Genomic DNA, 22,833 nt, shown 5'->3' with positions numbered 1-22,833 from the left:
GGATATCAGTCATTAAAATTTAGCGAAGAGGGCAAAGCGTGGCCTAGGTGAGTATCAGGTTCCTCATTCAGGCTGTGGATGAATTTTTCAAAGTCTTATTACCTCTACAGGCACCACTGCTGATGTCTCAAGGCTGTACGCTCTGACACTGTCGTTGTTTGTCTGTGCTGGTATTGTAGCTGAGGCGTGACAAAAGCCGAATCAACAATAACAACATGAGTCTCAGGGTGGCCATACTCATTCATTTACTACTGCTTGTTCACAAGGCTGATTCTAAAAAAGGTGAGTTGCTATTTGTTATCTAGATGGAGCAAAACTTAAATTTGATGGAAGTGCTTTATCTTGCGGGTACCGTATGTACAGAGAAAGTTGGGCCTCAGTTGTTCAATGTCAGGTTATATCAGGTTGCTAGAAAATAGTCAAATAAGTATGCAAGGAAAGAGCTATAAACTTACTCAATATCTTTTTTCTTTGAGTTTAAACTTTTCTTTTGTAATTATAAGGTGTCAAATGTGGAGGAATCCTCTCTGCTCCATCTGGCAATATTTCCAGTCCAAACTTCCCAGGCCTGTATCCCTACAACATTGACTGTTCCTGGCTAATTGTGGTGGCAGAGGGCTCCTCTGTCCTCCTCACTTTTCACCACTTTGAGCTGGAATACCATGCCAACTGTGCTTACGACTACATCAAGATCTACAATGGCATATCTGAGGATGAGGGGAACCTCCTTGGGACATTTTGTGGTGACATCTCCCCGCCACAGTTCACCTCTTCTTGGAATGTCATGTCCATCATCTTCCATTCAGACCGCCATGTGGCCTACAGGGGCTTCAGTGTTGGCTACAGAAAAGGTAACTCGTTGTATTTGATGCAATATGACAAGGATCAGTTGGCTAACTGCCCAAAACTTGAGTTGATTTATCCTGGAAATACCATAACTCATGGCTTTTAGCTAAAACTTCTTGACCTTAACCTCACTGGAGATCTTAGATCAGACCAGGACATTATACAGAAACAAGACTAAGAGTCTACAGCCTTGCTAGCGCCTCTGTGAGGTTGTACTGAGGAACAGTGGTGCTTTGAGCAAAATGCTCACATCAGCATGCTAGCATGTTTGTGTTTAGGTATAATGTTTATCATGTTCATCATCTGAGTTTAGAGTGTTAGCATGCGTGTTATTCAGCACTAAACACAAAGTACAACAAAGGGCTGATGTCAGACATTTAGGCATAAAGCAAAGTATTGGACAGAATAAAGATTTGACCTGATGATGGCGCTAGATGGAAGGATCTAAGTTATTACAGTTCATCCTCTGGGGACCATGAATGTGTGCCACATTTCATAGCAACAAATACTATTTCAGTAAAAAACAAAAATGCCAAGCTCATGGTGGTGCTAGCGGAAGTCTGGGGGATCACCAAAGTCATTAGAATTTATCCTCTAAGGACTTTGAATATATGTACCAAATTTAAAAAGGTCACTGGCAGTTTTCAAATATATGTCATTTTCTGACTGCAAATATTGCTCTAACTATAAAGATGCAAACTGAATAACCAGTATACTTCCAATGTTGTAGGTTGACCCTAGTTGTTTTCCAGATTGCCCCATGAAACAAGTTCTGTAGAACCCTCTGTAGAGGTTGCTGTACCCTTTAAGTTTCATCTGTAATGTTACTCCTTTTCAAAAAGAAAAGGTGCATCTGAGTTTGCTGTCTGTCCTAGATATGTGCGGTGGAGTCCTAACTGGCCTATCAGGTGTAATCTCCAGTCCAGGCTACCCTCGGGAGTACAGCAACAATGCCGACTGCTCTTGGGCCATCCACGTGTCTAACATTAGTGTGGTCACCTTGGTCTTCTTGGACTTTCAGCTGGAAAACAATGAGGGATGTAATTTTGACTTTGTGGCCCTGTTTGATGGCCCGACAGTCACCCACCGCCACCTGGGCAAATACTGCGGGGCAGATAAACCCCCCAACATAGTCACCACCTCCAACCAGCTTCTGGTAGTCTTCAAGTCTGATTTCAACATTGGTGGACGTGGGTTCAAGGCCTACTACTACTCAGGTAGGAAAGTTCGGTGTCATCAGTTGTATTTCAATATGGACTTTAACAATAGAAAACAATGGGATCTATGATTATGCTGATGCAGCGTGCAAAACATTCTTCTTAGGACCCCCGGAAGACGTCAAAATCAAATTTTGATCAACCTAATTATTTCATTTACTATTTATCTGTATAGTGAAATGTATTTTCATGTTTAAATATTGAAAGGTGAGGAGCAAACAAAGAAAATGTGACTGACAGTGAACAGGCAGCTGCTGGTGTGGATACTGGCACTGGTTGTAATTCTGCAAACTATACCATTAATTTCTGCGGTTCTGCTCCTCCTCTCCATATTTGAAAACCAAATTTATGTCTTATGTCCTTATTCATCCAACTGAGGAAGTTCTTAAGCAGTCCTTAAATCTCAAAACACAGTAATAAAACATGGGGTTTGGAGATTTGCTGCTATTTAACAATTATGTCAGAGTATAAATTGTGAATCTTTCAACAGCTCGCCTGTGTCAGAAAAGCACAGTGGGCTGATGTAAGCGGCGAGAAGAGAGAAAAAAAACATTTTAGATCATACTGGGAGTTTGAAACAAGGCACAAGAAATACCTAGAATATGACACAAAAGATCCTGTCACCTGATGAAATGAAAATTGAATACTTCTGCTCCAACGCAAAGCACTATCTCTGGGTAGAGAAGAGCTCATCAGCCATCTCGCACCATCCCTACCAAACTTGAAAAAAAGTCCCCAAAGTAAAAGCCCTTGAGTGTTCTAGCCAAAGCCCAGGCTTGAATCCAACTGAAACACTGCAGAATAACGTTTTGACAGCTGATTATAGACTCTCCTGGACTGGACGCTGGCACAGATGGTTTACTGCCTATCTAAATTGTTAATCTTCACTTTTTTAATTTGTAAAAGTAATGTAATGTAAGAGTTGCAAGAATTGCAATCATCAAGATGTCATGCTTTTAAAGTTATAGTTTGACATGTCTGTGAGTTCAATATACAACAGCTGTTTCCCTATATTTCCAGTCCTTATGCTAAGCTAAGCTAAGCAGCTGCTGGCTGTAGCTTCATACTTATTGTGCACAAATGAGAGTGGTATCGATCTTCCCATTTTGGGAAAAATACAGAACTTTTCCTATAAATTGTGAAGAAGTCATGTTTTTTGCTAGACTTTAATTACATACCTGCTACAAACATAAAGATTTACGTTTTTTGAGACTCACTTGTATCAGAAAGTGAATGCAGCATCCTTAAGCAACAATACTGACCAGAATACACTGTAGTAAACTAATATCATAAATAAATTTGACTAACTTATATGATCAACTGTACTTTAACAGGTGAATGCCAGCAGGTCCTGTCAGCTGTAAGTGGCAACTTCAGCAGCCCACATTTCCCAAACATCTACCCAAACAACATCAACTGCCACTGGAGCATCACTCTAGCGGCTGGATACCGCATCAAACTCTTCTTCCTTGTCATGGACTTGGAAGACCGCAACAGTCTGTCAGACGAGTGTGACTATGACTCTGTTGCAGTGTATGACGGGGACAGTCAGACAGACACCCTGCTGGGGCGCTGGTGTGGCAGAGAGCATCCTCCCTCTCTCATCTCAAAGGGCAACAAGTTGCTGGTGGTACTCAGCACAGACAGAAATGAGGCTCATAGAGGGTTCACTGCTTCTTATCTCGGAGGTAAATCTGCCCTATGTAGGCAAACGATTTTCTTTCAGAATGAAAAACTTTCATAAACTGCAGGAGTGTTAATTCTACTTATGTGGGTGCTATAGGTTTAACTCATGCACTCCCTACTGCTTACAATGTTGACAGTCTAAATCTCAGCTAAATATACTCATGTCATTATTATATATGCTGCTCGTCAAAAAGAAAAAGAGTGAACTGTGTCTTTTCTCCCCCATAATCCAAGTGGTACCTGTAAACGTTAGCTGCACAAGATCAGAATTCACCATTTTGATACCCCAGCAGTCCTTACCTCAGCTGGACCGTGAGAGCATCTACCTGGGAAACCCAACCTGCACAGCCCAGTTGACAGCCACCTCATATAAGATACTTGCTCAGTTCGTCAACTGTGGTACTGCTGGCCAGGTGACTAGCTAGTCTCATATCACTTACTGGTACACCATAATAGGCAATCATTTACCGTACTTTAGTGGTTAAAGACATTGATTTGTGACTTGCTTCTATTAATACTGTAACCCCTGATGTCTTACAGAAACATCGGAACATCACCGTGCTGGTAAACAAACTCTACATTGATTTCTCTGACGGAAAGCAGCAGAACGTGCAAGAATACAAGGTGCAGTGTGATGCCCTGCGGAAGATAGCATCAGTGTCCATCATTACGGCAGAGGAGCGTCGTCTCGAGGAGCAGGCCCAGCAAACCGACAATGACAGTCATGGCAATGCAGGGAATCCAGAATCTGTGCCTCATGACCTGAGCGATATTGTCTTCATCAGCATCTGTGTTCTGGCTGTTATTCTCATGGTGATAGCTATTGTTTGGCTGGTGCTGCTTTAGTAATGTATGGTCTTATCCAACAAAGAAAGGACTCCAACGCTGACAATCATATTTTGTATAAAAATCTTCACAAAACAGTATAAAAACAGATCAACAAAAAAAAAAAATCAACAAAACAATTCCTGATTCCAATACGAAGGAGTTTCATTATCAACACCACCGACAATAAATTACATATTCTTGACTGTTATTTACATGAATTTCTAAAACAATGTAAGGTTGCTGATGTGCCACAAAGTGTATTTTATATCTCCTTTACATAAAATCAAGAAAATAATCAAAAAAAGTAAAAAAAATAAAATGTGTATGCATCAAAAAACATTTACAAATTTCAAGTAAAACAACCAGAAGTCTTCAATATGCAGTTGGAGGTTCAGCCTAATTCATTATCAGTTATTTCTTGTATTTAGAAACCAGCTGGTTGACTGATATTGTGTTGTCCTTCACTTGAGTTCTGATCTCAGGGTTGTGTTTGAAGGCAAACACCAGCGCTCTGACAGTCCGCCTGTATGAGCTGCTGACTAAACGGGAGCTCTGATGAAACACTTCTCTCTCAAGGTTGTCTATGAGACCAGAATCCTCCTGTAGGACAGACAAGAAAATAAAAAACACACATACATAAGCAAATAGATATATAAAAATATGTCAATGGCCATTTTTCTGTCACAAGTACCACGATGAGAAAAGCCAGTTTTGCTACACATTTTTACTTGTGGAATGTATATACGTTCAATTAAACATTAAACAAAGGTGCTGCGGGATGCAAGGATTGTGTGTGCTGAATTTTAAGCAGACATTATTGATTTGGTAAAGGTCTTAAAACATTTACAATGTACAGCATGGTTTCTGATAAGGAAGGAAACATTTTACTGCAAGATGTTTGATGGGATTTTTTTTTATCTCTGATGCCATACAAAAACAGAAACGAAAATATGACTCGAGCTACATTTCATACATCCATACACTTGACCACATACTGTAGCTTCTACATCAATTTATATTCCCACCATATCACAGCCAATGTAATGTAAATTAGAGGTGGAATAAACAGAACGAGTAGACTTTTGTCCTTAGATTGGACTTCACCGAGATACTGTTTCTCACCTTGACCTCCAGGGCCCCAGACATTAGTCTTCTAGCGTTGCTCCTGAGTCCTTCAGATTGTTTGTCAGAGCGTACTTCAATAGACGGCTTATTGGAATTCTCCTCGATGAACGTCCTCCAGTCAGTGTAAACCTTTGCTGCCATTGTATTCACCTCAGGGTCCAGATGCTTTCGCATTTTGTTGACAGTGTGACCTTAGAGGAGAGAGGTTTTCATAATGTGTTGAACTAATTTGTGTACTGTGAATTTAATGAAGGGCCTGGCATGTATGAGGTAAACACAATTTTGATGGCCATTTGCTCTTTTGAGTCATAATGCTGCTGAAACAATTCAGTGAAAGCCAACTCGGGACAATCATGCAGGATATTCAACCTATGAACTATTCATTTTTTAAGTTTAAATTGACTTGGCTGTTCTACAGTCTGTGCCACATCCTGAACAGAAAGATACTAACATGCAAACGTTTTACTGCTTGACAATATTCTGATATATTGCTGTGTAGACTACTGACACAGTGCACTCTGCAACGAGCAAAGTGTAAAATAATATCATAACACAAAGTTTTCCCTCAGTCTACCTATTTTTGTGGACTTGAGCACCTCCCTGGATGGGATCTTCTTGCTCAGCTCTGTCAGGGCAGTCAGCAGGTTGTCGTTGCTCTGTTCTGGCAGTTCCAAGATGGATTTGTAGCGCATGATATCCTCAATCACGACCACCCTCTGTGAGAAGCACAAGGGCAATGAATGACTAAGTAGATCTCTCACACAGTAACACTGACTTTGGCTGATCATTCACATGTAGGACTGATAGCTCACCCGTAAAGATTCAATAGTAGTTTGTTTGTAAACCTTTTCGTTGCTATGAGATTTTTTCGGTGCTCCCCCCTTGGGAAGCCGCACTACAAACTTGTCCATCTCCAAATAACGTTACAAACTACCTGGTAGACTGGTTGTTTTTGACAAACTAGTGAACAAACAGTTAAGTTGTGTTCAACAAAAGGGAATTAGTTGCCGATAACTAACTTCAGGTCAGAAGGAGGGTCCAAAGACAACCAACGCTATTTAACTGCAGTTAGCAGTTAGCTAACGTTACCCGGTTAACGTTACCTAGCTAACTCTAATTTACGTTTTAACTTAAATGTACTAAACACATTGCTGGCTTGGTTCAAGTAATTCGTCCATACTTCACTAATCAATAGTTGCCTTTATAACGACAACTGTGACAAATATGTTTGGTATAGCTAGCTACAGCTGAGTTGAAATGGTAGCTCAACAGGAGCGTCTAATGTTGCCTTTAGGTACTGTCGGAAATAACAAGAGTGTGGTGGACCCGACCAAACAAGGTGGGGAATAAGGAAATTCAGTTCTTCGAAATTCCACAACTATTCTGAACAATCAGTAACTAAATAATCATATGAACAAATAAATAATATTAAACTACAAAATGATTAAACACCGTATTATGTAATTTAATTATTCTTATCTATTCTTTAGTATCTACAGAATTAGAACGCGGGTTTATGATGACAGAGAAGAATTAAGGAGTTTACAAGGAGAAATTGAACATAGCAAAACATTTATAAACAGTCTCGCGTGAGACAGAGTCCCCGCGAGATAACAACCCGATTAGGGAGGAAGAAGAGCGTGTTGTTTGTTTAGATTTTCGCAGGCAAAATGGGGACTCTTTCCTCCTTTGTCTGTGTTTTAGGACTGTTCGTCCTGCTTGCGTCCACATCAGCGTCTTCAGATGTGTTTGATAGCGTTTTGGGAAACACAGCATCCTGTCATAAGTCATGTGAAATGACATACAGTTTGCACACGTATCCACGGGTGAGTACTCATCTCGATGATGACAGTGATGTGTGCTAGCGTTAGCTAACGTTTGGTAAGTTAGCTAAGCAAAAGTGGGCCTGTGTGCTTCGCGTTGTTACAACGCCTTCCGTTTAATTAAATGTGGCTTGCGGAGTGAATATCTTCAAAGTTGAAAGTGCGTCATTTTTCACTGTTGTCGTTGTTTGTCGAGGCATTCAACTGGTCCTCTGGTTTGTTTTGCAGGAAGAGGAACTCTATGCCTGTCAGAGAGGCTGCCGTCTGTTCTCCATTTGTCAGTTTGTTCGTGATAGCGAAGATCTGAATCAGACCAAATCCGAGTGTGAATCAAGTAAGCTGTACACTGAGCATTTTGACCTATTTAATTCACCTGTGTGCAGTGTCATGGACTCCATGATATCGCTTGTTGTTCGTGTACAGCGCTAAACAATTGTTCGTGCATATTATCAGCCCCGTGTTTACACCCCCAGTTCCAAAAGGGTTTGCTGTAAACACCCCTTTTGTCCTTTGTCTGTAATCCTGTTTGATCTGTGTTACCTTTCACCACCTCCAAACTTCTGCAGCCTGCCGCGAAGCCTACATCCAGTCTGATGAGCAGTATGCATGCAACCTGGGCTGTCAAAATCAGCTTCCGTTTGCTGAGCAACGGCATGAGCAGGTGTGTAAATATCACTCAGTGGTCTGTATGCATATACACATCTCTCAATATAGAACAGTGAACTCAGTATTGCTTGTTTTTTTTCAGTTGGAAGCCATGATGCCTAGGATTCACCTGCTGTACCCCCTGACTCTGGTCAGAGGGCTTTGGGAGGATGTAATGAATCAGGCCCACAGCTTCATCACTTCCACATGGACATTTTACCTTCAGGCTGATGATGGCAAAGTGGTCATTTTCCAGGTATGGTACTCGGTAGAGTGTGGGTGGGTAGGTGAGGGGGTCTAATTCAGCATGCAAACAACACAGTTCATCCTGTTAGTGGGCAACTGTAATCAAGAACTTTTAGAAATCTCGTCCTGTTTTGTGTTTAACAGACTGAACCCCAAGTCAAGTTTTTCTCCCAGGTTGACGTGGAAAAGGAAGTTAAAGAGGAGCCACAGAAGAGCTGTAAGCCCTCCACTCAATTTTCTTAAAATTCACTGAAAGGATGAAGTTGATGATATTCTCTACTTTTATTGTCAAGAAATCTTACGAAAAAACAAAACCAACAATGAATGTATCCTCACAAGTATTGCCTGTATAGTCAGAACCTGATTGAGTGTATTCCTCTGTGCCATAGACTACAATTATTGTCCCAAAAAACACACATAAATGAGTCACATAGTTGCTCTGAGTGATATGTTCCTTCATTATGATGAATATGCTGTAGGTTATTTTCATTCAATCCCACACCGTCCTTCTGCAATACTCACTAGCGCACCAAATAAGTATTAATCGATGGCTGAAAATAGGAGGTTTTCCAGTTTTGACTGGCCCCTTAAGTGCCACTGATGCAATGGAAAGTATTTAGAGACAAACCAACGCATTTGACAGTAAGAAAAATATAATACCAGCCTCATCCTTCAAAATCAGCGCTCTTAATAACACCATCATCAAGGCTATATTTCAAACACAATACATAATCTTGCAATACAACAAAAAAAATAAACTGATTACATGTGTGTGTATGTCAAGTAACATTTATTTCTCATTTTCAAGTCCCTGGGCTGAGCAGCCCAGTTTACAAGGAATACCATCGCACTTTAATCCAGGAGAGGGACAGAGATATGACCGGGGACCGCAGCTATGATGATGAATACAACCTCTTTAGCTGTCTTTCAAGGTTGGTTAGCACACATTTATCAACATTGTCAAGGAAGTTAAATTGTTTAACTTGCTTAGTAGAGCATGACATTAACAGCACCAAGGATCTAATCCCAGTGGCGCCACACAATATTTGTACATTTCTCCTCAGGAACCCTTGGCTACCAGGGTGGATCCTAACCACAACTCTGATCCTGTCTGTGCTGGTCCTGATCTGGATCTGCTGTGCCACTGTGGCAACTGCTGTAGACCAGTATGTACCTGCTGAGGTAAGTTTTGTCCTTTTTTTTTTTTTCTTTTTTTTTTTTAGAGATTCCTTGCACTTTGGTTAACATACAAGCTCAATCTAGGCATGTAAATGTTTGTTGCGTGTCATTCCAGGACACGTAACATGTTGTTACTTGTTTTAACAACTTGTTTTTGTACTCCTTTTGGTTGATTGCTTTTGTATAGGTAATTGCTTGTAATGTATGTGACCTGAGGAAGTTCAAATAATAGTTTGACATTTTGGGAAATGTGCTTATCCACTTTCTTCCCTTGAGTTAGATGAGAACATCTATACCACCCTTATATCTGTAGGTTAAATATGTAGCTGGAGCCGGTAACTGGTTAGTTTAGCATAGAATAAAGACCGTAAACCGTGGGAAACTGCTAACCTGGCTCCTGTCCCAAGGTAACAAAATCTGCCTACCAGCACCTCTAAAGCTCACTAATAAACACGTCATATCTGTTAATTTAATCTGTACAAAAACTGAAGTGTTAAACGTCGTTTTACTGGGAATGTGTCCCATACTGCATTTGACCTTTTCCATATTTAACATAAAGTGGTTGTATATTCAAGGTTGTGACTATCTTTGCTTTTGAGTTCTATATATGTTGGCAATGCCAAACATGTTAAAAGCCAAAAACATTATTTCAATGGTTTCCTTTTTTTTCTTTCAGAAATTGAGCATCTATGGTGACAGGGAGTACATGAAGGAACAGAAACTGACTCCGTATCCAGCATCCTCCCTGCTGATCATCACCTCCAAAGGGCCAGAGGAAGAGGCCGGGCCACTCCCTTCCAAAGTGAACCTGGGCCAGTCCGACATCTAGAAGCCAAAGCTGTAGCAGAGAAGGGATATCCTCCTTTATGAATAATCTTTAGTTGATTTTTATCCTCTGGCACAAGACCTGTGCTTCTTGCGGTCTAAACAGGAGAAACTACGTGCACAACATTTTGTATTACTGATATAATGTCTCGTCTCCCTTTTTAAAGCTTTTAAATTGGAGTAATGAAAAGGTGTTTTTTCTGTATATTGGTTTGATTGAGGCATTATAATATAGTGATCGAATTACGAGTAAAATAGGTTGGGGGATTTTTCTTATGTATGTAACTCTCTTTTGGTGTGCTTATTTTATTGAATAATGTTTAAATTAACTATTTGTGACTTGAAGTGATAGAGGTTTCCCCCAAAACCCTCAACTTTTGGTAAAAATAGATTGTGCTAATATTGCAGACTCTCCCTGTTTGTTTTCATGTTTCTACTGCAGTGATTTTCAGATGGAATTGCATTTTCCAATAAAATTCTATGCTCTTAATCTTAATTAATAGTTATGGTACATTACAGTAGGTCTTTCCTGCTTCACTGTTGTCTGTTCTCGTAAAGATGGATCAGAATTAAATACAAAGGAGTGAAGTTGTTGACATGGGTGTGTTTTTTTTTTTTTTCATTCATATACTGTAACTAACTTAGGGTCTTTTTTTAACACAAGAACGTATGTTTAAGTCAAACTATATTGCAGTATGATAAATGTTCTTTGTTCAGGTTACACTGCTGTGAAGGTCTCATTTGCATCTCCAGCATTATGTTGCAGTGGGCTTAGTGGGCCTTTGGCTGGACATGGTGACCATTCAGTGTTATTTCTTTCTCTTATTGTTTATGCAAGACTGCAGAGAACAGCACTAGTTTCCTGTATGATGACAGATTGACCGTTTTATCACTCTAATCTCTGTAATGGGATAGTGAGCTGTCTGAGGACTTGCAAATGCAGTAATGCACCATCACACAACATGACAACTGGAATTGGGATTGAAAGTTTTTCGCTTTAGTCAGACTACCCAGCCAGCTTCTTATTGTTTTGGTGTGAATATCTTCAAAACTCGTTCATTGTCAATATGTGTGATAACTTCAATGACTGTGTGGACTGCACTGATGTCAGAGAAGCAGCAATTACACAGTACATAAAATATGTAATTCTTGGCTGCATTAACCTGCTCGGGGGCCCAAGGGCAAAAATGAGCTGCTAGGCCCCCTATTAACCCCCTTTTACCCCCACTCTCTGTGCTATGTGTACAACATTTCTGTGTTGGAATACTGCCTGGCCTTCAGGTTTGCTGTGTGGTAATGTGCTTTAACGAGGAACTGCACCGATATTACACATCAAGGTCTGTTTATAGGTCTTGGGGAGCACTATTGCATATGTGAAACAAGTTTTATAAAGCCTTTTGCAGCTTTAGAGGGCACTGTGCAAAGTCTGAAAAGTTGCTTGAAGGGATGAAAAAAATCTGGAGGTGTGGAGTTAGAAAGAAGTGAGTTTATCAGAGCTCTGTGGCCCACTCATCTCTGCTTGAGGCTAGTAGGCTGAAGCTACATTAGCCGCTACTAGCATAACACAGCTGAATCTCAGATCTTACTTTTAGCTGTGAAATTGCATTGTGGGTAACGTAGGCCAGTTAGTAATCAAGTATTGGTTATACAGTGCATCCGGAAAGTATTCACAGCGCTTCACTTTTTCCACATTTTGTTATGTTGCAGCCTTATACCAAAATGGATTAAATTCATTTTTTTCCTCAAAATTCTACACACAACACCCCATAATGACAACATGAAAAAAGTTTATTTGAGATTTTTGCAAATTTATTAAAAATAAAAAACCTGAGAAATCACATGTACATAAGTATTCACAGCCTTTGCTCAATACTTTGTTGATGCACCTTTGGCAGCAATTACAGCCTCAAGTCTTTTTGAATATGATGCCACAAGCTTGGCACACCTATCTTTGGGCAGTTTCACCCATTCCTCTTTGCAGCACCTCTCAAGCTCCATCAGGTTGGATGGGAAGCGTCGGTGCACAGCCATTTTCAGATCTCTCCAGAGATGTTCAATCGGATTCAAGTCTGGGCTCTGGCTGGGCCACTCAAGGACATTCACAGAGTTGTCCTGAAGCCACTCCTTTGAGATCTTGGCTGTGTGCTTAGGGTCGTTGTCCTGCTGAAAGATAAACCGTCGCCCCAGTCTGAGGTCAAGAGCGCTCTGGAGCAGGTTTTCATCCAGGATGTCTCTGTACTTTGCTGCATTCATCTTTCCCTCTATCCTGACTAGTCTCCCAGTTCCTGCCGCTGAAAAACATCCCCACAGCATGATGCTGCCACCACCATGCTTCACTGTAGGGATGGTATTGGCCTGGTGATGAGCGGTGCCTGGTTTCCTCCAAACGTGACGCCTGGCATTCACACCAAAGAGTTCAATCTTTGTCTCATCAGACCAGAGAATTTTGTTTCTCATGGTCTGAGAGTCCTTCAGGTGCCTTTTGGCAAACTCCAGGCGGGCTGCTATGTGCCTTTTACTAAGGAGTGGCTTCCGTCTGGCCACTCTACCATACAGGCCTGATTGGTGGATTGCTGCAGAGATGGTTGTCCTTCTGGAAGGTTCTCCTCTCTCCACAGAGGAACTCTGGAGCTCTGACAGAGTGACCATCGTGTTCTTGGTCACCTCCCTGACTAAGGCCCTCCTCCCCCGATTACTCAGTTTAGATGGCCGGCCAGCTCTAGGAAGAGTCCTGGTGGTTCCGAACTTCTTCCACTTACGGATGACGCCACTGTGCTCATTGGGACCTTCAAAGCAGCAGAAATTTTTCTGTAACCTTCCCCAGATTTGTGCCTCGAGACAATCCTGTCTCGGAGGTCTACAGACAATTCCTTTGACTTCATGCTTGGTTTGTGCTCTGGCATGCACTGTCAACTGTGGGACCTTATATAGACAGGTGTGTGCCTTTCCAAATCATGTCCAATCAACTGAATTTACCACAGGTGGACTCCAATTAAGCTGCAGAAACATCTCAAGGATGATCAGTGGAAACAGGATGCACCTGAGCTCAATTTTGAGCTTCATGGCAAAGGCTGTGAATACTTATGTACATGTGATTTCTTAATTTTTTATTTTTAATAAATTTGCAAAAAATTCAAAAAAACTTTTTTCACATTGTCATTATGGGGTGTTGTGTGTAGAATTTTGAGGAAAAATACTTTCCGGATGCACTGTATATGTTTGGTCTGAGCACACTCGTCTTTCTAAAGAGCAAAATGACAAGCGAGAAAGTAGACACATACAAAATACTCAACTTTATTTGTAAAAACATATAAACAACACCACCACGTGTATCCAAGGAAATGTGTTTACAGTTCACCAGTGTGAATCATCTTGGGAACATCTTCTTCATTAATAACCGACATACTTGTGCTGCTCTCTGCTCTATGTGGAATGCTACCTCAATAGCTGTTCAACAAGTCCATGTCCTCTGCAGTAAGAGCTGATGAGGACAGGCGCTTTGTTGGGCGGCTCTGATGTGAACTGTCACACCTGTCTGATTGACGCTGCCTTTTTTTGATATTATACCAGGAAGGTTTTGTTTGGTGAGTTGTTGTGGAGGGAGTCTGTTTCTCTGGGATGTGACTGTTTGCTGCAGGTCTGTAGAAATGCAGTCTCTCTCTCGTGGCCTCTCCCTCGCTCTCACATACCAAGGGCGCCGCATTCAGTACCTCTCTGACAAACTTCTGCCTGCCAACTAGAGAACAAAAACACTTTGAAAACTTAGATAAGGTGTGATAATGTTAAGCCTGACTTTTGAAAATAGCCTATTACAATGTTAGAGTGAAATTAACTTACAAAAGCGAAGTGCTGATGTCCTGGATTCGTCAATTTTCTTCTGTTTTGTCATTTGTGAGCCATTTGTTTCCCACTGGTTTACAACCTGAGACAATGCATTTTTATGAGATGTCAAACAGCTCTACATCTACAACATGTAGTCTATATATGAAGAACAGTGCTTACACTAAAGAAATGTACATTTATTTTCATCAACATCTGAAAATATTTACCTGCTCTGCCCAACCTTCTGTTTTACATCTTGAGTGTTCAAAAGCGTAGAGTGGTTTCTCAGAATAAATGAGCCCTAACAGGTCCCACATGTTTGTCTTCAATCCCGTGCCAAGCTGGAGGTATAAATTACATTTAGCTGTCAGCATTATTATAAAGGTACAGCCAAGTGTTGCACACAACAATTACTGTTGTACCTTGAAACTGGTCCCAGATACATCAAGTTTTTCAAGTTTGGGGAGGCATGTGAGGTATCTGAGAGCCCTCCCTGAGATAGGGTTATCTGTACAAGAGATAGAAGAATTGATCAACATCTTAATCTAAATTCTCTAAATTTGCAGGTGGTGGTATTTGCGCTGCCACTACAATATGGAAGAAAATCATTTTTGGTTACTGACAGGAAACATCAAGGAACTGTAGACAGTCCAGTCCCTTCCTCATCATCCGGACAGGTGCAGTCAATCTTTGTAGGCCGACATCTGACAGACTGTTACCACCAATGAAAAGCTGAATCAGACTGCTGAAGAAGAAAGGCAGACGTGTTAGTAACATCTTTTCTTAAATTCCCCACATCAAATCTTGGGGACTGAGAAATCTGGTATTACCTTGCCAATGAGCTGGATGTTAGATGCAGGAATATCTCGTGATCATCACCCAGTCTACAGCCAAACAGATCCAGAGACTTCAAACTATGAAATGTTTTTATTTCATCCATCCTCTCATGCAAGAGTGGGAATCTGCAAAAATGACAAGGGGACAAGAGACATTGCTGTCTCTGGCAAAACAAACTGGGAGGCAGGAGATATGTTGGCACTATAACTTACCTATTTCTCAAACAGAGGGATCCGAGCACCATCTCCCCATATGCATCACTGAATAACTGCAGTGCTTTTGCAGAAATGTCTGCGTTTAAAAATACACGATTCTCCTCTGCTGCTGCAAAAAGTCTGTCTCCTATTTGCTCAGGGAAGCCCACCAGAGAGTCCACATGGTGAATGTTGTCAGCCACGAATAACAGAGTGATGTCAAAGAGAGATTTTGTGGTGTATCTCAGACTTCCCTCTGCATTGTAGGTGAATATGAAGTGCTCTTTTCTCAGCATAAATGGATTTGTCCTTCTGCATGATGACACTGGCTTTGGCTGTGCCAAGACTATGTCACTGACACGACGAAGGTTGCCCTTTTCTCGGACATAAATAGTGCTATTGTCCATATTAAGGTCACACTTTTCCGTTAACTTATGCACGTTTGGTCAGCTAGCCGGCTAAACACCTGAAGCATTACAAAAACTCAAGGTAGCTTGCTAGTTAGCTAATCTATGGTTGTTGAGTGAGCTAAAAACCAAGACCAAAAGGACCCCCAAGTCGTAAGTAGGGCTCTTTTATTATCTGTTATAGTTTCTCATATTATTCGGCATATTAAACCAAATTATTTCCTACTTGCGCGCTATTTTTTACACGTACTTTGAGGTCCTTGTCGTAGCCTACAGTGCAACTTATCACGGTTGTTGTCGTTGCTAGCTAACTTCAAAATAAAAGTCCATTACCAATAGAAACTCACTATAATATCGCAAAATCCAAAATAAGTAGCAAGCTTTTCGCCGGAACACATCTCTAAAAATATGATACGTAATCCGCCATGACACGATCAAGTATATGTTAGATTTAAAAAACGTTCAAATCCTTACTTTGAAAATGTTTAGTAACAGGAAGAAGTGTTGTTTACATGGCTTGTATGTCCGGTTCCACGCAACACTAACCTAGCTGAGAGAAGTGAAATGATTTTCGAAAGTTTTGGAAGATAATTTGGTAAGCATGTAGTGTTTAAAGAAAACTATGCACTGGGGGTTTTAAACCGAGGCCCTTGCTATATTTTTTCCAGTCCCAATGTTACGTTAGGCATTCAATGTTATTAGTTAGTTAGTTGTTGATGAGCTGTCAACGGAGGACTTGGTAGCTAACTTGAGCTAACTCAACGTTATAACGCTATTTCTTTTAGTATACAACGCTTTAAACAAACAAACAAACAAACCAAAAAGCAAATGATGAATTAATAATTATGCCAGGAAGCTAAAAAAAGTTATGTTTCTTTCCTTCACAGCTTTCTAAGATTAAGTTGTTGCCTTTGTGCAACATTAACTTGCCGATAAATTCCTGAGAGACGAGTGAATCCGTGTAAATGGCGTCGACAAAAGATCCATTTCAATTTCAAGGTGAGTCCTCCATAATCTTTTGTTTGATTAGGAGATGAAGTTGCGTATTGACGCTACAGTTGATTGTTCTCTTTCTTAGTCTCCATGGCATCTGTAAACTCACTTCTCTCAGAACTTTGTGCTGCACTGTGATGCATTGGTAGCAACAGTATTCATATTCATATTTTCCATTTATCCATGACATGAAATTAGAATTTGAAGAAGCTGGAAATCTTTTGGAAGCAAACAGAGATGCAATCACCATTAACATTGATGATGAAGATGTCAAACCTGAGAAGCAGAGAAAAGCTGCTGGTTTCACTCCTGATGGTGATGAAGACCCACTTGCCAGTGATGACACGACAGAGGTCTGGACAAGACTAACACTTACTGGAAATATGTGACCTTTCTTGAACTGTTAAATGTTGCATTAAATATGCATTTGATTCATTAAGTTTTTCTCCATTTTCTTTCATTTTTCAATTGAAGCTCCTCTCTGGGCAAAAGAAAAGTGCCCCTTTCTGGACGTTCGAGTACTACCAAAGATTTTTTGACATCGAGACCCATCATGTAATATCTTCACAACTTTGAATGACTTTTAACCACTGTCACAATTTGTCATGTAATAAGGAGTACTTCAGAACAAATGTAGCTTTAAATATGTAATTGTTGTTAACATTTCTTTCAGGTGAAGGAGAGGATCATTGGATCAGTGGTGCCATGGCCTGGAAAGAACTTTATTCATGTCTACCTTCGCAGAAATCCTGATCTTTATGGTTAGCACTTAGAGAGTTTGAAATTCGTCTCCCAATGTACTGTAGCTTAAAGTTTGTAATATTTGTAATAAATGTTGTTTAAAGAAACCAAATGGGCACAGAAACTGAAGTTCTAATGCCATCTTTTTGTGTTTTTTCAGGACCATTCTGGATTTGTACCACTCTTGTGTTTGCCATTGCCATCAGTGGAAACCTATCCAACTTTCTGGCACACTTAGGCAGACCAAAGTATAAGTATACCCCAGAGTTTGGAAAGGGTAAGTGCTGTTATTCTTTGGTATTCATGGCTCACCTATTCAGGTTGAATGTTAGAGTAATCTGTACATTTATATTTACTATTTTTATCTTTTTTATTTGCTGTGATTTACAGTGACCATAGCTGCAACAGCGATCTTCAGCTATGCTTGGTTGGTTCCCCTCGCTCTTTGGGGCTTCTTGCTATGGAGAAATAACAAGATCATGAACTTGGTGTCATACTCTTTTATGGAGATTGTCTGTGTGTATGGATATTCTCTTGCGATTTACATTCCAGCAGTGGTAAGACCTGAAATGTTCAGAATAACATGTTTATAATGTGTGTATATATATATATTGTTATATATGGTATTTTTCTTATAGTCAGCAAATCCCATGAAAAGGCCAAAACATGTTAGTCTGTCTGTCTATATTTTGCAAATCCCTCTCCCTTTCAGTCTGTGGCGCTCAGCCCCAAGCCCAGTGGTTCCTACTGAAGATGTAGTTTTTAAAAATGGGCAACAAAATTATAGCTTCATTTTTTAAAAAGGCTCAGTAATTTCCTAAACCAGAACTGTAGTTTTTTTGATTAATACACATTTAATGAACTAATGAATACTTATGGCAGCAGGACGATGTATGTGGGATTGACTCAAAATAGACTGCAGTGGCCATGTTCATGATAATGAATTTTAAATATATATAATATACCATGGTGTTCCCTTTCTTCACAATGTGTGTCTGCTACACATTACACTTCGTGACAGTTGATGAGTACTTCTTTTTTCTGTATCATGAATACATTTGATTGTGTCTTGTAATAGCTCTCAAAAAATGAAACGCATATTATTTAACACTGTTGTTTCCCACACAAGGTCCTGTGGATTATCCCTTTTGAGTGGTTGAGGTGGTGCTCCATCATGGTGGCTCTATTCCTCTCCGGCTCAGTTCTGGTGATGACCTTCTGGCCTGCTGTCAAGGATGACCACCCCAAAGTTATCATATCAGTCATGTCAGCCATTGTTGTGCTCAACCTTCTGCTTGCTGTTGGTTGTAAGGTAATCATGCTAGCTATTGTTATGATGCTGCTTTTACATAACTTTACTGTTAGCTTTAATTACAAATTTGAGAGATATGGAAAAGAAATCTGTTCGGGGAAATAAGATACAACATTCATTGTCCTGCTTTGGCAAACTACATCTTCACTAATCCAGTTGATTCAAGCTGCCTGTCCATCTTGGTGTAGATAACCACAATGATTGACTCACTCTCATTTGTCCTCAATGATCTCAGTAGCATGGCCATGCCTTGACCCAACTTGTCTACGTCAATCACAGACGCTACACTACAAGGACATTTTGTTGCGTGTCTCTCCCTGTGTGTTTCTGGGAAATGAATATACCTGATAGTGTCAAGTTAACTCCCTCTGGGGAGACTCTCTTCATTGGAAACTTTGACCGCATTTGCTAACTGGTGTGAGAACGGGCTGTTAGTGCACTTCTTAATGTGAATACTGTCAGGTGCACAGAGGTATCATATGTCTGGTCACATTCATGTAATTAGTCTACAAAGTAAGCCCGTGTCTGAAGGCTGACCAAGATGAATGGATTGCAGGAATGCTGTATTCTCTCCTGTAACACTGAACATTTGCTGCACACTTACTCCCAGACACACCGGATTTAGTTCTTGATTGATTAGTAGTTTCTCTCAATACTGATTGTTTCTTTGCCGGGTTGTTTTACACTCTTTTGCTTATTTGTTTGGTTTTTCAGGCCTATTTCTTTTGCAACCCAGAGCCAGTACTACAAGTTGTCAGTTCTGCTGCACCAGTGGTGATCAAGGCACCATCTGCGACATTAAAGCCTCTCAATGTCTGAAGGTAAACACTAGTGACACAGAAGCTTTTTAAGCCATGATCCCATTGTACATATACACTAATAACCTGATACGTTTAAGTCATATTCCTCCGCCTTATAATTTGTTGTGGCCATTTTTATATTTACATTCAATTGTATGAAGAATGATGACCTCCTACTTCAGCAGCAGCTCTACATCGTTGGCCTATTTTAGTGGCTTTGGCTTCAGTGTGTGTTTTTCTGTGACCTGCTAGAGCAGAACATCTGACACCGGACTTCCTTTACATGATTTCTCCTTCCCAAAGCACATGTTATTCTTTTTTAAATTGCAGGTTCTCCTGTTGCCTTAGAGAATCAGGTTGCTGTGGTGATGAAGTCATGGGTCGACTGGATTTCACCTGCACTCTGACATTCTGGCCTAAGACCTTAAAACCCAGTGTGTACGCTTGGTTCAACTGTGTGACCTCTGAAAATGAACACTGGTACCAAGTGTGTTATTTCCAATGGGATGGGTTCTAAACTTCCTTGAAGATAAATGGGGTATAGTGTAACAGCACATAAGATCTCTTTTAGTATGATAGTTTTCTGTTTTATAGTTTTTATGTTGAAATATTTAGATAACCAGTCTGTGCAGTAATGTTGGTGCCATCAAAGGCATTTTGTATATGCATTTTTTTATATTCTGTTAATGGGAACTGGCTACTATACTTTGTGTAAATAATCTGTGTGAACAGCACAACAATTATAGGTGTTGGTGAGATATTCAAGGGTTGGACTTATTACGTACAAATAGAATTATTGTATTCTCCTGCAACCGTAAGTGCCCTCAACTAATGCCAAAGACCCATTCTAAATGTCCAAGGGATTTACAACTTGTGTAACAATTCTTTTTGTTAATTTGTTTTTATGGTAACAAATTGCATTTGGTAAAATGTATGAAATTGAATATGTCCATTCTCACTGTGTTTCATGGCGGGGGGGCTATTTTTCAACTGAACAGATCATTCACATACTGTCGTTACCCGCACTAAAGAAGTAGTTAGACATTTTGGGAAATTCGCTTTCTTGCCATGAGTTTCATCAGAAGATTGATACCACTGTCATGTCTCACACACACTACACCTAATCTCTGCAGTGTTTCTTCATTTAGTTTCCAAATATTATCTGGAATCAATGTTTGTCATCTGTAAAAACTATCTATTTCAAAATCCTTGCAAAAGAGACTCTGGATAGTTGCATCATTTTAATGCTTAAAATGTCAAGAAACCTTAAGTTCTTTAGGTACGACAACCTTAAATCACCCCAGCCCCCACACGTGTAGGCAACGTGACTCTTTTCTAGCAGCTCTTGACAGCATTAAAGGCTGCCAGTACATTTCAACAGTTGGACATTTTAAATATTTAAGAGCGAGATTGTAACTAATAGGTGTAACTTCAACAATTCAAAGAGGGTGTCTAACTTTAAAAGTGGACATTTGGCTGCTGCTGCTGTTTTTCCAATTCATCCATCTAAACTGTCGTGTGGTCGAGCAAACTGATAGAATCTACTGTGTCACTGTTTGGATGCACAGATCACATGCAGTGGAAAATGTTACTTAAGTATGTAAAGCCTGTTTCTACAGGGACACAGCACCTTAAACGCAGGGGACCTCCGCAGGGGAAGTCAGTGTTTAATATTTCCAGTGTTTGTATCCACAGGGGCAGAGTTTTTAGATTAATTAACAAAATAGAAAAAAAAATTGTGTCACTTGAAACGGTGTCAAAGGGATGGTGGCGCCCTAATTAATGGTCATTCTAGCCCCAGCTTTGAGTTACACAGGAGCTGCCTGTCAAACAGATAACCCTGTTAGAGGAATGTCACCTGCCTCAGTCTCAGGCATGCATGTAGTGGCTCGTGCTTGTGAAGTGGATTTGCCAACACAATGCTCAAGGCCTATTTCAATATCTTGTGAGTATTAACGTTTTTTTAAAAAAGAAAATGCCCTTTTAATATCTTTTTTTTTTATATTGTGATTTGGAAACCTTATCATAGGATGGCAACCTCAAATGGGAAAGGAGAAAAAGTGTCCAAATTTGAGACATTGAAACTTTTGGAGAAATGCAGAAAGGAAAGAGATGATGCCATGCACAGAGAAAGTATTCTCAGAGAGAAACTCAGACAGTATGAGTCAAGGATGCGTTCAACTGAGGCTCTGAAACAGAAACTGAAGACGTTGACTATGGACAACAAGGAGTTCAGGAAACAAGTGAAGGCTCTTCGTACTGAAATTGGACTTGAGTGCAACCCTAAGTTCAATGGAAAGACAACAAAGGACATAATCAATGACTTGCATGATAAGGAGCGTGAGTGCAGTTCCCTGGTGGAGAAGGCTGGGAAACTGAGTCTGACCATTGATGATTTGACATCAGAGTTGGCGAATACAGTCACGTCCAAAACACTTTTAGAGGATCAAGTGCAGTCATTGCAGCAAAATCTCAAAGATATGACAAATAATCAACGCCGTCTGTTGAAGTTGTGGGAAGACAAGAAGTCCCAGAGGGAGCAGCTCGCCCTCCCTGCAATTACCCCGAAACCTGGACAGAAACCATTCGTCCATAAAGCAGTTCAAACTGAGATGTCCATCAATTCATCCCAAAAGCTCCCAGTCAATGCTTTTGAGACCAAGCCATTCTCTCGGGACCACGACAGAAAGACTGTTTTGGATAAACACAGTTTTCCATCTTATGGAAATGGCTATCATCATGACAAGAAGGCTTTCATGCATGATGAAACTAAAGGAATTCAGAATTGACTTGACTCATTGACTATCACTCTGCACTGAGAAAGTAAAACAGAGATATAGCAAATAATCACTAATGTTTAATATATCTGTAAATAAACAAATGAGTAAAAAGAGATACAATTTAAACAATGAAAAGCTGACTTATGGCTTGTGTAATTCAATTCTGTGACAATGTAGTTATTTCAGTATTTGTATCATTCAACTGTAACCTAACTTTATAGATGTTTAGCTCAACATTTAACCAAAGCAACTTTTAAAAGATATTGTTTGTGAGCTTCTTCTGTTCAACCTAGCTTGCATTGGCCGGACAGTCGGAATTTATACATTTATTATATATTCTTTTTTCTTGAACAAGCTCATAAAACTAAATTCGTGTGGCTGCGATACTGGCAGCAGGCAGGAATATGGACAACTTTTAATCTGGGTCCTTCAGAGGTCCTTTGAATGCATGTGGCGCGATATGGGAAACTGAGTGGAAAATAGTTTGACAGCAGGAGAGCCGAAGAGATTATTATCGACGTGTGGCT

The 22,833-nt window shown here is 40.2% G+C and overlaps 6 protein-coding genes across 9 annotated transcripts; 4 read left to right on the top strand and 2 right to left on the bottom strand.

Moving 5' to 3' along the window:
- The first annotated feature begins 215 nt into the window (after positions 1 to 215).
- Positions 216 to 4,595, top strand: cdcp2 (CUB domain containing protein 2). Its single transcript, XM_070919519.1, has 6 exons — positions 216 to 282; positions 504 to 851; positions 1,722 to 2,063; positions 3,398 to 3,751; positions 3,984 to 4,162; positions 4,290 to 4,595. Exons 1-6 carry the CDS (start codon positions 216 to 218, stop codon positions 4,593 to 4,595), a joined length of 1,596 nt encoding a protein of 531 aa, XP_070775620.1.
- Positions 4,596 to 4,854: 259 nt separating this feature from the next.
- Positions 4,855 to 6,869, bottom strand: tceanc2 (transcription elongation factor A (SII) N-terminal and central domain containing 2). The gene is made up of 4 exons (XM_070919520.1): positions 6,515 to 6,869; positions 6,277 to 6,418; positions 5,700 to 5,893; positions 4,855 to 5,177 (listed from the first exon to the last, which is right to left on the bottom strand). The coding sequence occupies exons 1-4, from the start codon at positions 6,611 to 6,613 to the stop codon at positions 4,989 to 4,991; spliced, it is 624 nt and encodes a 207-aa protein (XP_070775621.1). The 5' UTR covers positions 6,614 to 6,869; the 3' UTR covers positions 4,855 to 4,988.
- Positions 6,870 to 7,338: 469 nt separating this feature from the next.
- On the top strand, positions 7,339 to 11,016 carry tmem59 (transmembrane protein 59). Of its 3 annotated transcripts, none has more exons than XM_070918977.1 (8): positions 7,339 to 7,528; positions 7,754 to 7,859; positions 8,092 to 8,186; positions 8,274 to 8,426; positions 8,591 to 8,633; positions 9,225 to 9,348; positions 9,481 to 9,598; positions 10,272 to 11,016. In XM_070918977.1, exons 1-8 carry the CDS (start codon positions 7,373 to 7,375, stop codon positions 10,422 to 10,424), a joined length of 948 nt encoding a protein of 315 aa, XP_070775078.1. In that variant the 5' UTR covers positions 7,339 to 7,372; the 3' UTR covers positions 10,425 to 11,016. The 3 variants fall into 3 exon arrangements, with proteins under 3 accessions (XP_070775078.1, XP_070775077.1, XP_070775076.1); XM_070918976.1 differs by having other exon boundaries at positions 8,561 to 8,633; XM_070918975.1 differs by having other exon boundaries at positions 8,092 to 8,426; positions 8,561 to 8,633.
- A 2,697-nt stretch (positions 11,017 to 13,713) lies between these two features.
- Positions 13,714 to 15,777, bottom strand: lrrc42 (leucine rich repeat containing 42). Of its 2 annotated transcripts, none has more exons than XM_070919417.1 (7): positions 15,292 to 15,777; positions 15,073 to 15,204; positions 14,866 to 14,984; positions 14,665 to 14,750; positions 14,470 to 14,583; positions 14,258 to 14,342; positions 13,714 to 14,156 (listed from the first exon to the last, which is right to left on the bottom strand). In XM_070919417.1, the coding sequence occupies exons 1-7, from the start codon at positions 15,678 to 15,680 to the stop codon at positions 13,861 to 13,863; spliced, it is 1,221 nt and encodes a 406-aa protein (XP_070775518.1). In that variant the 5' UTR covers positions 15,681 to 15,777; the 3' UTR covers positions 13,714 to 13,860. The 2 variants fall into 2 exon arrangements, with proteins under 2 accessions (XP_070775518.1, XP_070775517.1); XM_070919416.1 differs by having other exon boundaries at positions 14,866 to 14,987; positions 15,292 to 15,775.
- A 426-nt stretch (positions 15,778 to 16,203) lies between these two features.
- Positions 16,204 to 20,470, top strand: yipf1 (Yip1 domain family, member 1). Its single transcript, XM_070919200.1, has 10 exons — positions 16,204 to 16,275; positions 16,568 to 16,679; positions 16,872 to 17,026; positions 17,148 to 17,228; positions 17,347 to 17,434; positions 17,575 to 17,691; positions 17,805 to 17,971; positions 18,544 to 18,726; positions 19,441 to 19,547; positions 19,857 to 20,470. The coding sequence occupies exons 2-9, from the start codon at positions 16,646 to 16,648 to the stop codon at positions 19,543 to 19,545; spliced, it is 930 nt and encodes a 309-aa protein (XP_070775301.1). The 5' UTR covers positions 16,204 to 16,275; positions 16,568 to 16,645; the 3' UTR covers positions 19,546 to 19,547; positions 19,857 to 20,470.
- A 766-nt stretch (positions 20,471 to 21,236) lies between these two features.
- LOC139297015 (myosin-11) lies at positions 21,237 to 22,410 on the top strand. The gene has a single exon (XM_070919596.1). The coding sequence runs from the start codon at positions 21,557 to 21,559 to the stop codon at positions 22,313 to 22,315; it is 759 nt and encodes a 252-aa protein (XP_070775697.1). The 5' UTR covers positions 21,237 to 21,556; the 3' UTR covers positions 22,316 to 22,410.
- Positions 22,411 to 22,833: the final 423 nt, after the last annotated feature.

The sequence above is a fragment of the Enoplosus armatus genome, chromosome 14 (genome assembly GCF_043641665.1).
Source record: "Enoplosus armatus isolate fEnoArm2 chromosome 14, fEnoArm2.hap1, whole genome shotgun sequence".
NCBI lineage: Eukaryota > Metazoa > Chordata > Actinopteri > Centrarchiformes > Enoplosidae > Enoplosus > Enoplosus armatus.
Note: the sequence above shows the minus strand (reverse complement) of the source record. Positions and strands in the feature narration are given on the sequence as shown.

What these genes read in the sequence shown, in the direction of transcription:
- cdcp2 (XM_070919519.1), top strand. Translation starts at nt 216, where the DNA reads ATGAGTCTCAGGGTGGCCATACTCATTCATTTACTACTGCTTGTTCAC. An exon ending in CAGTGTTGGCTACAGAAAAG is followed by an intron (nt 852 to 1,721) that starts GTAACTCGTTGT and finishes TGTCTGTCCTAG; the next exon opens with ATATGTGCGGTGGAGTCCTA. An exon ending in CAAGGCCTACTACTACTCAG is followed by an intron (nt 2,064 to 3,397) that starts GTAGGAAAGTTC and finishes GTACTTTAACAG; the next exon opens with GTGAATGCCAGCAGGTCCTG.
- tceanc2 (XM_070919520.1), bottom strand. Translation starts at nt 6,613, where the DNA reads ATGGACAAGTTTGTAGTGCGGCTTCCCAAGGGGGGAGCACCGAAAAAA. An exon ending in GCTCAAGTCCACAAAAATAG is followed by an intron (nt 5,894 to 6,276) that starts GTAGACTGAGGG and finishes CTCTCCTCTAAG; the next exon opens with GTCACACTGTCAACAAAATG. An exon ending in CTGGGGCCCTGGAGGTCAAG is followed by an intron (nt 5,178 to 5,699) that starts GTGAGAAACAGT and finishes TCTGTCCTACAG; the next exon opens with GAGGATTCTGGTCTCATAGA.
- tmem59 (XM_070918975.1), top strand. Translation starts at nt 7,373, where the DNA reads ATGGGGACTCTTTCCTCCTTTGTCTGTGTTTTAGGACTGTTCGTCCTG. An exon ending in GTTTGCACACGTATCCACGG is followed by an intron (nt 7,529 to 7,753) that starts GTGAGTACTCAT and finishes TTTGTTTTGCAG; the next exon opens with GAAGAGGAACTCTATGCCTG. An exon ending in GCAAAGTGGTCATTTTCCAG is followed by an intron (nt 8,427 to 8,560) that starts GTATGGTACTCG and finishes TGTGTTTAACAG; the next exon opens with ACTGAACCCCAAGTCAAGTT.
- lrrc42 (XM_070919416.1), bottom strand. Translation starts at nt 15,680, where the DNA reads ATGGACAATAGCACTATTTATGTCCGAGAAAAGGGCAACCTTCGTCGT. An exon ending in ACAGTTCCTTGATGTTTCCT is followed by an intron (nt 14,751 to 14,865) that starts GTCAGTAACCAA and finishes TCTCTTGTACAG; the next exon opens with ATAACCCTATCTCAGGGAGG. An exon ending in CAGAAGGTTGGGCAGAGCAG is followed by an intron (nt 14,343 to 14,469) that starts GTAAATATTTTC and finishes GCATTGTCTCAG; the next exon opens with GTTGTAAACCAGTGGGAAAC.
- yipf1 (XM_070919200.1), top strand. Translation starts at nt 16,646, where the DNA reads ATGGCGTCGACAAAAGATCCATTTCAATTTCAAG. An exon ending in TTGACATCGAGACCCATCAT is followed by an intron (nt 17,229 to 17,346) that starts GTAATATCTTCA and finishes CATTTCTTTCAG; the next exon opens with GTGAAGGAGAGGATCATTGG. An exon ending in TACCCCAGAGTTTGGAAAGG is followed by an intron (nt 17,692 to 17,804) that starts GTAAGTGCTGTT and finishes TGTGATTTACAG; the next exon opens with TGACCATAGCTGCAACAGCG.
- LOC139297015 (XM_070919596.1), top strand. Translation starts at nt 21,557, where the DNA reads ATGGCAACCTCAAATGGGAAAGGAGAAAAAGTGTCCAAATTTGAGACA.